Source organism: Prenolepis imparis, unplaced genomic scaffold, assembly GCF_030444845.1.
Source record: "Prenolepis imparis isolate NDT839.2.m4 unplaced genomic scaffold, iyPreImpa1.0 SCAF_3, whole genome shotgun sequence".
NCBI lineage: Eukaryota > Metazoa > Arthropoda > Insecta > Hymenoptera > Formicidae > Prenolepis > Prenolepis imparis.
Window position 1 is genome coordinate 10,508,492 of NW_028141161.1, and position 14,972 is coordinate 10,523,463.

Genomic DNA, 14,972 nt, shown 5'->3' on the forward strand with positions numbered 1-14,972 from the left:
TAATATTAATAAAATTAATTATATTCTGAAATTTTTATTCTTGTGAATAATCAGCAAATATTTTTATATTTTCAATGATCAATTGGTACAATAAATCAAATACAAGTGTGCTAAAGTAACGCGTGTCTAGTAAGCGTTCATAGTTTCTGGGTACCTCTGATAATAAAACGAATTCCTGCTCTAATGCAGGAGCTCTCGGACCTACGCTATGGATTAGGGTCATGTTTCGACCACGTCAGCATTTTCGTACATCACGCATACATTTTAACGCGTCGAATTCCTTGTAAGCCCGTGAGATTGGACCTGGATTCGAGGATGATATTCGTATCGGAAATTCCATTCCTCGCTTGTGATTTATTCGTGACTGTCATCATCGCCGATTGAATCCTTTTCACAACAGATAGTTATGCCATTCAATCTAACGAAGAGCGTCTGTTTACAAAATAGTACACTGGTCTATGGGTTATATCCGTATTGCGAACTCGTATGGAGACGTTAGCGACAATGCGTCCTCGTTGGCACGACAAACGCACCCTCCTTGTTGACAAAAAAGAGCCGCCATTCTTCACGGTGCACAAGCGGTATTCACGAGGACCGATTTATCCGCGTTCACACTACCCAGGGCAGTTTTCAGACCTTTGTGCATTCATCCAAGATAAAATATACACTTAGGACCGTAACTAGAGATTTTGCTACCTCAGGCAAAAACACACATATATATAACTTCTCCCCCCTTTTTTTACATATTTTAATAAATAATCATTAAAAATAATAATGCTATTTTTTTCAAATCAGTTATTTTAATATCGTTCTCTTAGGAATTTTTCAAATCTGAAAAAATTCTATTTTTGTTGGTCATTTGAGACCGACCCTGTCATTCTCTCAAGCACCCTTTTGTACTTTTCTAGCGAGTGTCAACTCGAGGAGCGCTGGTTGCTGCAAGGGCAGCACGAACATACACATACACAAAGCACGGTGCGTGCCGGAAAGTGGGTCGACTGCCAGCGCGAAGAGAAATCCGGAGGTGGATGGACGCCATCGAGAGAGGGAAAGTAAATTTCCGCCTCGATTGGCGTCTCCGTCGAGTGAATTTTGTTCCCGAAAATCCGGAGGGTTGAACCGTCCCTATTCCGTCTCCCTCTCTCTCCACCGCTCGCTTTTTCCGCTTTGCCCCTCTCGCAGCGCGCCTCTTATAAGCTGTAATTCATAACTCCACGTTTGACCGCAACATTCCCCCCGTACGTTATTTATTCTGGGTGCAACTCGTATTTTTTCGGCCATTTTATCGGGCATCTCTCGATTTATGTCCATCGACCGCTCGGACCCTAAATACTGTGTGTGTCGTGCGTGTGTATGTGTGTGTACAGCCATGCCCACAAATTCATTGATATTCCGTGCAGAATTGTCGTCCGCGCCATTGCGATGTCGGCCTAATGAATTTAACCATCGTGCCGATGCCCTCTTACCAGTCGGAACCACTTTGGTTCTTCACACCCATCTTCCTTTTCTCCTTCTTCGTCTCTGGTTTCTTTTTTTTTTATATTTTTTTCCTCGATTCTCCTTCACCAATATGCGCTTCTCCGACAAACCCACCGTGAGAATTCTTAAATTGACAATCTATCGCGTAATTAAATTTCTTGTGTTCGTTGTATATGTTTTTAAATCTTAGATAAGAAAGACATCCGTCTTTAAATCGCTATGTTAAAAAAATTAGATTTGACGCGTCCAACAAGACGTGAAACTTTATAAACAAAACTCTGATAATATTTAAATTTATATTTCTTTAAATAAGTAAATTATAAGCATTAAATAAGTAAATTATAAGCTTATGCGAATTTAATATTACACATGCTATAGTAATATAAGCTAGTTTTCGGTTTCCACGGAAAATTATTCTTTAATTTATTCTTTAATTAATTTATTTCTCACGTAAATAGTAAATAAAATTATGAAGATAATATTTTAATATATTAAAAAGTCATAGTTCTTAGAAAAGGAGAGAGAGAGAAGGAAATTAATAACCTATTAATTTTTATAAACTATAATCATATATATAGATTATCACGTCAATGTGTATGTGTGTGTATATATAACTTCGATTCACAATTCTCTCGCTCCGTTTACAACCAAACTTAAAAGCCGACAATAAATTTCCTGAAGGAAAACTCTCTACAGCAGACTCTGTTTATACGCGGAGTGAATATTTCAGAACGAACCAACACGTTTCTCGCCATGAAAAGGAGTCTTTCATTCAATGGATCGCGTCTTGAAAATAGAGTCGTTCCTGACTTTAATCCCGGGTGATTATCTCTCCGACATTTTTCGTTGAGATGCACAATGCCACTCGTTGCACAAATACTTGTATAGAAACGAGAGGAAGGGAAAGGGAGCATGCGCGTTTCAGCTTTTTTTTTTAGATCACATACTCTCCATATTTTTTTGCGGCTGCGTTAAGGCAGGTGAAACCGACGAAGCGTAACGGGAAATCCCCAGGTATAGCTAATAGCGCGATTCAGCTTCCTCTGCCTCCCCCGAATCGACGAGGATGCGTAGTAGATCCTCAGTGTAGGTAGGTAGATAGGTACATCACGCCCGGATGAAGCTTTTCGAAACCGTTGCACCATATAAACGGGTTTTTAATTTCGAAGCCTTGAGCCCCAAACAGACGAATGGCCGGATATTAAACGGATACGTCCAAATGGAGATGGACGAATTCGATTTATTCCGATTAGATTAACACCCGTATGCTCACGTGTGAATAAAAAAAAATATACATTGACTTGAAATCGAAGCTATGCACATTTCGATAAAATTAGTGATCGACAAACTTCTCAAAAATTGTTGACAAGATGCAAATGCAACTATGTATTTCTCTCGTGGTTAGTTAAAAATATCTAATCATTTACTTATTTATTTATTATTAATTAATTAATTAATTTATTTATTTATAGAGAGAGATAGAGAGAGAGAGGGAGAGAAAAAAAGAGATAATAATATATATATCACACATTCAATATATTTTATAAAAATTATATGTAATATGAGAGAGAATGAAGGCATTCAGCGAAAGAGAATATTTAATATTTCGTGTTTTATGTATTAAAAAATGTTTATGCTTTCTTAACGATTAAAATTCTAAATCTAAAATTAATTGAATTATTGCAGAATAAAAATTCATCTTGAACGAAGATCAATGTAGAGACATATTGTCGTAGAATAATGGCTAATTTTTTAAAAGTAATCTCTTACGCGATCGCATTCATCAAGGTCTGTATTAACCTTCGCTATTCATCGTTATCGTCGTCAAAATCACTCCCACCCTAGTAAAGATTGAACCGAGATCAGCGCGGAGATGTGTTCGCATTAACGTGACTAATTTTCTGCGAGCGATTTCTGCCGTGCGATCCATCCACCGGACCCCATATTAACAACGGACCGCACGTCCGTTGATCGTCTGACCATTCGCGGTCTGCGATCGATGATTTGGATTTGGGCCAGGATAACGCGGAGAATGTCGGGAGAGCCCTCTCGCGCGGTCATGGCTTTTCGGCAAGCGGGCAGGCGGGCAGAGATTGCCGGAGCGAAATTGAGGTCGTGCCACTGGCCGTAAACCTCTGAAACACCGCCACCGGCCGCGCCATTCGGTCAATTATTCGCTTCGAATTACGGCCCTCCAATTGCGCGAGAGTTATAAGAGCAACCCGGCTGCTGCTCCCGTTCCGATATATAGTGGGCCGCAAACTCCAATCGATTGGTAGCTCGTTTATGATAACGATTGGACGACATCCGGCAGTCATGTTTCGATCCCATCAACTTCACCCGCGAAATATGTATCTTTATGTCTTTTGTATTTTTAGCATTTTTATATTATAAATTAACTATATTTCTCTCTATTATAAAAGTCTTAGAATACCGTTGAAAAATCCTTTGGGGTACTTAACTTCCCCTTTAGAATAAACCATTCAAATACTGAATTCTTCCATCAACAAGTACCTAAAGGAGGATTTCGTCGGCAAAAAGCCGATGATGTGATATGTATGTTCTAAAAAAAATTAATTTTTCAAACATTCGAAAAAATTTTAGACGGCAGAAAAACTTCGAAAATCACATGACTAATTCACGTCGATATTACATCCATTGCTTCTATACTCTTTGTATACTTTCCACGTTATAACAAATTATATTCTCATATTTTAAAGGAATTTATATTTTATATTGTAACAAAAAATATTATATATTCGTAAAGAATATAATATCTAAAAATATGGTCATCGCTATGTCGAGTATGTTCGCGCACTAAAATTGAATAAATCTCGCGAAATATATGTATATAGTATTTCAATAAATCACAGATTCCTAAATGGCGTATTTATATTACGTAGTTAATGTTGAAGTATGAATTAATTGCGACACGATGTAATTACGAATCTAGTGAATGTAAACAAACATATACAGGTTTGCTGCTAAGATGTATAAATATAGTTCGGAAACACATTTTTCATTTTTTTACTTGCTCTCGCGAATATACATATGTACATACATCGTTTTTAAAAATCTTTAGATTTATTTGAAATTTAAAGAAGCATATCAAGATGATTACAATCTCGAATTGAGCATCACGTGCTTCGCTGCTTAGCCGTATAATGTGTGGTTTGTAGCAACAATCTCTTTGCATCCTGGTTTCGTATCGTGGACAGAACCGAGGAGGCATGAATACGCGTGTATACGAATGCGTGTTTGGTGTTGCGCGATGTATATATATGTCTGTACCCTCCGCAGGAGACCTTGACAGGTCGGGTGCTGGGTATAGCCGCGCGGCATTTCGCTCGTATATCTCGACCCACGCAGAAACATTCGTTAGTAAGCGATCTCTAAAATGGATACCTTAATGTAGCATTCGCAAACATTATTATGGCTCCGCGACTCCGCTTTTCCCCGGGTTCTCTCGCCCATGCAAATAGAACTACTTTATTTGCGTCTCTTCGCGGTCCCGCCACCCCGCTCGACCTCATTTTATCACGGCTTCAAAGAAAATTTTCTACGTTACATTAACCGATAGAAATCACCATGAATATGTTTAGGGATTACTCTCGTGGCATTCTCGTAATTCAGTAACAAATATACATATATACTGCTTGTATTAAAAAAAAATTGCGTTAAAAATACGGTAATAACATAAAAATTCATAAGTAGAATAAATATATTAGAAAAACAATAACAATCGATAATCAATACTCATTATCTGATGTTAAATATTAATGCAAATTTATATAATTATTGTCAGTAAAATTCGTGTAATAATTTATTTTTGTACAGCTCATGATCCATTTTCTAGGACCGTAGCGATGTGTATGAACTATCAATATTAGTTTACTTTCAATTTAGCGGATCGATCTGTCATATAATACCACGATAGTTTAGAAAATTTACGGAAAACAACGGTGGGTGGTAACATAGAACGATGAGATGAAAAGCGATGCGTCAGAGTTGACTAAATCGTAACAATAACACAAACAGAAATAAGCTAAGAAAAGAAGAAAGAATCGAAATACAGAAAATAGAAATACAGGAAGAGAGATTCAAACAGTATCTAGAAACCATAAAAATAACATATATATTTTGATATATTATTACGATTCTCAAGATTGATTCAATATTTTACAACGAAAAGAAGCAACGAGATAAATAGTGGAATATGAATTGACTAAATTGTAGCAGAATGTAAATAGAAATAAGCCAAGAAAGAAAATCAAACGGAAAGAAATATCAAATAGGAAAAAAGAATATTATATACACAATTCATTTTTATGAAAACTTCCTCTCTCTTTTCTCCCTCTCTTTTTAAAAGTAGAAATAATTTTATGTACAATTTTGGTGCATTATTGTGTATTATTTGTGACTATCAAAAATCAATCTAGCAGTGGTTAAAGAGGAAGAAACGTCTATGGTAACATAGAGCGATAAGACGAAGAACGGCGCGTCAATTGACTAAGTTGTAATACAATGCAAACAGAGATAAAGCGAGAGAGAGAAATTTAGAGGAAAGAGAAGAGAAAGACAGAAGGAGAGAGTCGACAGCGAGCGGTAGCTGGTCGACTGACAGCGCCCAAAGAATTAGTATCTTGTATCTGGCGAAGAGCGCTACAAATCATTTGGGGAGGCTGTCAAGCATACCTCGAGCCAACTCCCCTGCTTTCTGTCTCACTCTCTTTCTCTCTCTTTCTCTCTCTAAGCATTGTATTCTCTTCATCTCTCTCTTTCTTCGAGGCTGCGCCAATGATCCTGGAACAGAGGCGCTTCTCTTCCTCTATTTCTCTCTTCCGTTTTCTTCCTCTCTCTCTCTCTCTCTCTCTCTCTCTCTCTCTCTCTCTCTCTCTCTCTCTCTCTCTCTCTCTCTCTCTCTCTCTCTCTCTCTCTCTCTCTCTCTCTCTCTCTCTCTCTCTCTCTCTCTCTCTCTCTCTCTCTCTATCTCGTTTGTTTGCATCTCTCTCTTACTCGCGACAGAAAGAACGGAAAGATCAAAGGACGCCGGCGCCATCGATGTCGCTAATGATATGCGACCCGCTGCTGTCGGGCAAACTGGAAACTCGAGGACGCAAGATTTGGATTCCCCCGAAACGAACTGGAAGATTCCTTCCAGCAATTCCTTCTCGAGATACAAGTCAAACTATTGAGTAAAGAGCAAAAATATGAATAACGTTTAAGTGCACCGATGACACTGACAAGTCTTTAACATTTCTATTTTTCAAGTCTTTTAATTAATATTTCGAGAACGAATTTTCACCATAGACCTCTCTTATTTTTCATTTATAATTTATATCTTTGAAAAATGGATGCCACTCCTTGTTTCTCATATTTCCGCCGCCCACATCTCTGCAACTTTGGACAAGGAACGACTGACATAAAACCTTGGCGCGATGACATGTACAAGTTTTCGTGACTTAATTTGCATTCGGCGCGCATATACGCATGATACCCTTCGTATCGTTGACATAATTCAACGTTACAGTTTTCTCCCTCGCACATGATGCCGAAAGGCACGACGGAGTCCACCATTTCAATCGCTTAGGTTCGCGCGAATTACAGCCTCCGGCCTTTTACGGCACATCAAAGGGACAGGGGACCGTGAAGGAGCACGCGGCTGTCTTAACATATTCGAGTCCCAAGGCATCTCTCTCCTTCCCCCGTAAAACTCTCCCTCTTTCGCTCTCGCTCTCGTTCGCCACCTTCGCCCTACGCACCGTGCAAAAGCGACTCCTCAAGGAGACATATGGAAGGTGTTTGACGTGCTGGCAATTCGACGAGAGAACGCGAGGCGATTGATCCCTAAAAGCCCCGGGGATAAACTCACGCTCGCGTTTTTTTCGCTCGGGAAGAAATATCTCTCGAGAGGGGCACTGCGTGCGCGCGCGCCCGCGAATAAAGCGTTTATTCAACCAGAGGTGCGTCATATTGACGTGAAATTTTTCTCTCAACGCCCCATATGCCGGTTATTTATTCACCTGCCAGCAACGTCTTAATTTACTAGAAAGATTTTCAATATCGCGCAGGTGGACATGTTTGAAAAGAAAGATACATATAAAAATAAAAATAAACAAATCGATAAAATTGATTTTCAAAGCTATCTTTCATTCAAAAGTTTTGGTAATAATAAAATCACATAAAGAAATTAAGAAATTAAAAAGACCCTTAATACGTTTTTCCATACAATAGCTCAGATTAACTACGCATTCGATTAATTACATGAGTCTCTCCGCTTCTTGTTTCAGGTGGCGATTAAGATAATAGATGTCGAGCAGGGTAAGAAGGATTACGTGATGAAGAACCTGACGAGGGAGGCGAAGGTGCTGTCGATGCTACAGCATCCAAGCATCGTACGACTCTACGAAACTATCCGGGTGAGTGAGAAACGCTTTAGGGCGCAATCAGTTCAGAGAATTTCGACGATTGATCAAATCTCTTTACTCTAATTGACCGTGTCGAAAGTTTAATCGAGTCTTTAATAACAAAGACGATTCACTACGGTCGATCGAGAAGATTCAGTCGCGCCGTCCATTATACTTTTGTATAACGATCTATTCATTCCACGTCAAAAGGGAACTATACAGTTTCGTCTCGCGCATTCTTCCTTTAGTGACAGACACTATCCCTCTCGTAGATTCTACGCTTCTTCGATCAAGTCTCACTTTCACCCGGTATATGACGTTCGTCAGAGCTCCGTGACAAATCGCGAGTATCCTGAAATTTCGTCAGCACCGTCAGTCCGTTAACGCCATCCGAGAGATGATCCATCTTTCTGGATTTAATTAAACACGCCATTTAGCTGAATTTATGAACCTGTCTGGGATGCGTATCAAAAGTAGAAGAAGCTTTTCACCCCTTTAACTGTTTCGCTTCACGATAAACTAGGGGAATTTTTCGCACGAAAAATGATAATTTCTCGCGATCGCTATTTTCGAGCCTTTTAGCTTTACCACTGATATATGTATAAATACTGAATGTAAAAATACTGAAACTGGATATTTTTAATTTTTGGATTCAGATTTCGCGATACCGCAAGCGCATCAATAGTGTTTTTTTCGTATTTATTCGTAACGATGGGGAGTAGGTTTTTTTCATATCCGCGACAAGCATTCGGAAATTGATTTCACCGATATTATATCGATTTCAATCCGCGAGTGTAAACTCGGAAAATATTTTTTTTACGCCGCGATTCTTTCCGCGCCGATACAAAGAAAATCTGGACCGGCATCATTAATGCGCGGCACTATCGTACGTGACCCGGCTGTGACACATGCGAACGTTGAAAATCCAACACGTAGATTCGCGTACACATATACATGTGCGCATGTAGACGCAAACGTACGCACCTGATAACTGTGTACGCGAGCGAGAGGAAAAAAAGCCAGGGAGAGAGGACTCTCGTATGCTTGTACGACGTAATTGAATTCATGTGTGGGACGTCGATATCAGAGGCTCCACCGGCGACGCAGCATCGCGCACCTCGTTTACTCTGAAAATTTTGTTAGTCCGCGCGCTCGCTCGTCACGATTGAGTTACGGGGACGAGGGTGTAGTGTACGCGCCAGGAAAGATAAAGTACGTAGGAAAATATGACGGGAAAACGCACGCGACCGGCGAGATAACCCGGCTGTGCGCGATTCGAGAATTTCGGAGCCCTGCGAAATATTTCAGCGCGACATGAACGGATAGCTGGGGGGGTAACCGGCCTATATTCGACTCCGGGGAGATGTATGTAAAATTTTTTTCAGTCAGAATATTTCTCCCGGACTCATTTCTTGCATATGAGCCAGTATGCATCTTCCCTTCAAAAGTGAAGAAAATTAGAACGTTTATAAAATTTACGGAATTGTTGTAGTTTGCTTAAAATCTGTCTTTCCTCCGATATTTATCAGTTTACAAAATTATCAGACAAATAATTTGCATTAATTTAATTGAGACAATTTATCACGATTACATAGAGTATGCATTTTTTAAATATCTATATAGAATCGCTTTGTGAAAGAACAGGGAATTTTTGCGTTGCGTTTTGTAATATAACTAACAGATCAATATATTCGAGTATTTCAAATTCTATGGACAAACGTGTAACAGGATGTGTAAATATCCGCGGAAAAAAGATATCATTTCCGCGAGCTTTCATAAACGAACCGAATTTCGAGATGGCATCGTCCGATTCTTTTTTTCTCGATAAAAATGATTTTATAGTCTTGCAGATGATATTGCTTTTTCCATACGTTTATAAAACGCGCGAATAGAAGAGTGCGTCTTGTTTTATTTAAGCTTTCGATCGAGGGGAAAGAGCTATTGGCGATGAGAATGCTCGCACCTGACGGCAAATATGCTAATATCGAGACGAGACTTCGCCTCGCCTTCTTCGGCGTCGCCAAATTGGCTATATATGACATCACCTTATATCTCATTTCCACGTCGTAATCTTTACGATGGGAGAGGCGCGTTTAGGGTACCCGGCGTATATATTTCGACTGCCGATTCTACCCGGATTTTTCGAAGCATCTGTGCCTGCATCCTGATCATAAAGTATAGATTCGTTTTCCAAACAATTCGCTTTTCTTAGGGTCGCCTGCTAGTGACGTGACTGCGCGACAATAGCAATCGATGACGATGATAACGTGCTATCGACGATGCTACACACAGCTAATCGAGTATGCAAATCGTCGCTCTCTCTTGTATTAATTATTGATAGAGTTCGGATTTTGATGGCGCTGACAGTCAAACGCGCAAACGCGTCCACCGCAAGTTTCCGCATTTCCATATTTATGAATAATTAATTCTAGTTGAACGTATAGAGCTCTCACATACTGCCTTTTTGATTTAATACAAAAATTTGTTAATTCGATTTGCATATATGCGAATAATTCTGTTACAATTAGTTGTTTCATTATATGTATATCAGTGGAAAGATCATTAAAGAGAGAGAGAGAAAATTACATAAATACAATGAAACGAAAAATACATAGAGTAATGTAACTTTCCAATATATATGATACATGAAACGCACAGTGATAAAAATTTCAGTTTACTGTAAATTCATGGCAGGACATAACGTACCAGAACAACAAAATTTCATTCTCCGCGAGGACAATGGGTCGGTGATAATTTTTTATGTCGTAAAGCTACGTTATTGCAAGCGCGCTTTCCAATACCCAACATTTTAGGCAAAGCCGTGACGTTTACGGGTTATCGATGTTTCCGATGTTTCCTAGTCGCTAGATTGTTTATTTTATTGCCCATCGTATACAGAGAGATCCAAAAGTATCGTCCGTTTTTACGAGAAAAGTTGATATAAAGAAGCAGCGCTTATTAAAAAAAATATTAATATTAATATCTCAACACTACTAACATATTCAATTTTCTATTTAAATATTAAAATTACATGTGTATCTAAATCAAGAAAAGTGATTTTAAACTGATTGTTCTACCCAATGAAAATTTCGCGTCTTGATTATTTATTAAAATTGCGGATGTAACAATAAAAAAATGAGACAATATTTTCAATTATTTATTAGTTCAATTATTTATTAGTAGGTATATATCCGTAAATCACACAATGTCGAATGTGCCTTTCTGAATCACTCTGTATACAATAAGAAAACGCACGCGTGCCTGTCGATTTTTACGAAGATGCATGCTAGCTCGTCAGCACGTTACTCATGCTCGGAATATTGGAGGAAAGCCGCTTTAAGCGCCAATTAAGGTCATTATTGTCGGCCTACGGAGGCTGTAAACGCACCGCTCACACGATTTTATGTCAGTACCAATGTTACGAGCCGATGAATCGCATAGGACTCGCCTGTTACTGGCGTCCAACGACGCCGTCGTTCCCTTCATTTAGGGGACGAAATCGCTATAAAAATGAACGTGTCGACAACATCACATCTGCAGCGTGTTATTACAACGAGTTCGAGTTGCCTCGTTGGAAAAGTATGACGCCATCTTAAATAATAAAAAAAAAACGCTGCAGAGATTTGCTAGAAATGTTTCGTGCAAGAACGTATTTATCTCTCCATAAAAGAAGCAGGCAGTTTGAACGCAGACGCATAATAAAAACGACGTGTTAATAAACTATCGCTTAGAAAATTTGCAACTACAATTTGTACTGTTAGTCTGTAAATAATTTTTAATGAAAGACGAGATAAACGAATCATCAATTGATCCCGAGATCCCAGAATCTAAGAATAAGGGTACGTTAAATTTAAGGTAAGGAAAAGTGCTGCTTTAAATTCCGCTCGTGAATAGGATCTTATATAACTGCACACCTTTTTGGCACGAACTGAGCGAGCGACATACGTTTCTTGTTTCGTTCGGAAAAATGAATTCCACGTTTGGCGCTCCTTTCCTATCGCCATCGTTTACATACGTCGAATTTACGTTCCTATTTTATCCATACTCGGTGATATATCGAAATCGCGAATCTCACGTCCCACCCGGAGATCTCGACTTCGACTTGATTTGGTTGGCAAGCGTCGGGCGTACCAAAACGGATCCCCGCCAAAACGAAACGGCGATTCTTGCCAAGCGAGATAGAGCAGCATATATCTTTCGCGAATTGACTTCACAAGTGGTCTCCGTATTTTCAGAGAAGTTCTCGTTTGGTTTCTATTGGTTAAGTTCTCCCCCGATCGCGCCGAATAGAGTGTGTCGCGTAAAGCTTAAATCAGGATCGAAACGATATTTTTCAGAAACTTGTTTCCTAACCAACTGTTCTCTCCCTGGTAATCAAACGAGTTTTCTATCTAGTAAGTAAAGGGCCTGCGATACAACTTTATATCTCAGAAATATTTTATTTCTATCAAAATTTATCAGAGAGTCTCTATAAAATGTGTATACAAGTAATATTCCTCATTATTTATAATGTATATATTTCTATATAAAAATTCAATAGTAGTGCGTAATAATTTTTTTGTTATTTTAATACTTTTTACTAAAAAAATATATATTACATGATAGAGCTAAATCTTATTACAAATCCTTGGAGCAACACAAAAAAAAATTAGCTATCATAGCTAAATTTTAGCTGTCTCTATAGTGCAACCTGAAATTTAGTTATCATGCCTGAATTTTAGTTATGGTAACTAATATTTTTTAGCTATAGTTTAACGGAGAATTCTATAGCTAAAACATATTAGCTATCATAGCCAAAATTTAGACATGATAACTAAATTTAATGTGTAATATAGGGACAGCCAAAATTTAATAGCTATGGTAGCTAATTTTTTTTTTTCATGAACTAATGCGAGAAGAAATCTCGTCTCGTTCAACTTTGCGATTAACATTCAATTGCTAGTACGTGCGCGCGATATTTATTCGGCTCTCGTGATCCATGCGATTTATGATTAAAGCAGTCGGGCCACGCCGATGTGTCCAACCCCGAAAAATGAAATAATCATCAACGCCCGGAGAACACCGACTCGCCATTTGACCGGGTGCGGCGAATCCGCTCCGACCATAATTCGTCGGTCACGTGCGGCCCCGTCGACGTCGCTGCATGCATATCGTTGCATTAAGGTAATCGCTTAATCGACGAGGCCCACGCTCTCGTGTCTCGCGAGCGCGCGCGAAATTTGGGAAACGCTTTCTCGATAATTACGATGCGCCTCCGCTTCAGTGCATTTTAAATACGCGCGATCAATTTCGCGCGACCGGTTCCGACTCTCACCGCAGCTCCTCGTCCCTTGTTGCTCCATTTTCACGAGCGGCAACTAAAATGTATGACCGTACTTCAACAAGCAGCAAGCCACACGAACCAACAAGATGAGAAACACGATATGTTAGCGTCATTTAATAAACTTGAAACGCGTCATCGTGAATCATACTCTATAATCTCTTTTCCTTTTTGCAATTTGTTGCTGAAGTATAATTACAAAAAAATTTCAATTACATCCTGCATAAAATTGCTCGAAAATTAAAGAAACGATTGTATGGAGAATATCTCTCTCGCTCACCGTATAATTATATACAAAATAATCTAATTTATGTATTTTGCAAATTTACAAATTACTGTTAAGTCTGATATGCTCGATATAATTTTAGTGAATTTATATTTCTATAAAATACAACGTGAAGCGAAGCCCGAGAATCTATGAATCTAAAACATCCAAGAATTGCGGGATATCCTGTATTGTTGTATCTAAATCTTTACGATACTTGGCGCTATCGATGCGGATCGATAACGATTTAATTTAACGCCTGCTTACAGTGCGGATCCGTGTACTATCTCGTGACGGAACTCGCGACCGGCGGCGACCTGTGCACGCACATTAAGGAGCAGCCGGCCGGTAAACTGGACGAGAACACGGCGAGGCTCTATGCCAGACAGCTGGTCGCCGCTCTCAAGCACATGCACTCGAAAGGAGTCGTTCACCGGTGAGTCACCCGCGTTTTAGCCGCACGCTGTGCGCGAATTTTACGCGACTGGTCCATTCTAATAGACTTTTTAAAATAGACTTTTTAAAATACTCTCATCTATCAATAAGATATACAACTAATTTGCGAAAAAATCCAGATTCTCTCTCATAACACAAAAACTTAATTCAAAGTCACAAAAAATTTTTGATTCGAGGATTTCAAAAGGATCCATATTATTAAATTTATATAGTAAAAAAAAATTCTAATTTTTGATCAGAGATCAAGCGACAGGAAGCGAAGATAGTTTGTAAGAAAAAAGCACAAATGTGTGTATGTATGTTATATTACGTGACGGCCGTGTTTAAATAGCGGATGGTATAAATCGACCTTAAGATGCAACAATCTCACGAAGATCTGCCGGGCGCGATCGTTTACCCTCCGCACGTTTTTATCCTCCACGGTCTAATAATATTCAACCGCGCGATGTGTCGTGTCTTTTTTCCAGTTCGCCGCTGTGATGTACGGCGTTGGCCGGCCGTATCGTTTAAATAAAGAAATCGTCCGGTGTATTACGCACCAGAGAACGCTTATGCGATCGCGACTCTGTAGAAGACCCGAGACACACCGTCTTGTGCGATCGCGCCGTGTCGATAACCACGCATGTTCCTGTTTATTACGAGCGGAATTACACTCGCGAGGATCCTCGCTCGCGCTTCCTCGGCCGAGAATGCTTCTCGTGTCGGCCGCGTCGACGATTAAAAGCGGCTTCCTGAATTAATTAACCGGCAGGTTCTCCGTGTGTATTCCGCATGCGCTAATTTTGTTAACCGTTTAAATTTATCGCATCTCAAACGGTACCTATTTACATCTTGTAAGGAGAAATTATCTCGAAAGTGCTCGAGCGAAATGTTACTGGAGTCTTCCCTATATACTTTACTTTAATATAAAAAATTAACGATATAATCTATAAAACTGAAATAGAAGAGAAAGAGAGAGTTATCATTTATCGCCACTATTTTTCATCACATATCATATTTTCATATTACATTTTGCGCATCAGCATATTGCAAAGCACGCACATGT

At 39.2% G+C, this 14,972-nt stretch overlaps 1 protein-coding gene across 1 annotated transcript in view; it reads left to right on the plus strand.

Moving 5' to 3' along the window:
- LOC145934338 (MAP/microtubule affinity-regulating kinase 3-like) overlaps positions 1–14,972 on the plus strand; it is a 223,499-nt gene that overhangs the window by 172,179 nt on the left and 36,348 nt on the right. Inside the window, exons 2-3 of the mRNA XM_083034699.1 lie at positions 7,770–7,898; positions 13,741–13,907. Of these exons, the coding sequence (XP_082890825.1) occupies positions 7,770–7,898; positions 13,741–13,907 (296 nt within the window). The remainder of the gene's footprint in view (positions 1–7,769; positions 7,899–13,740; positions 13,908–14,972) is intronic.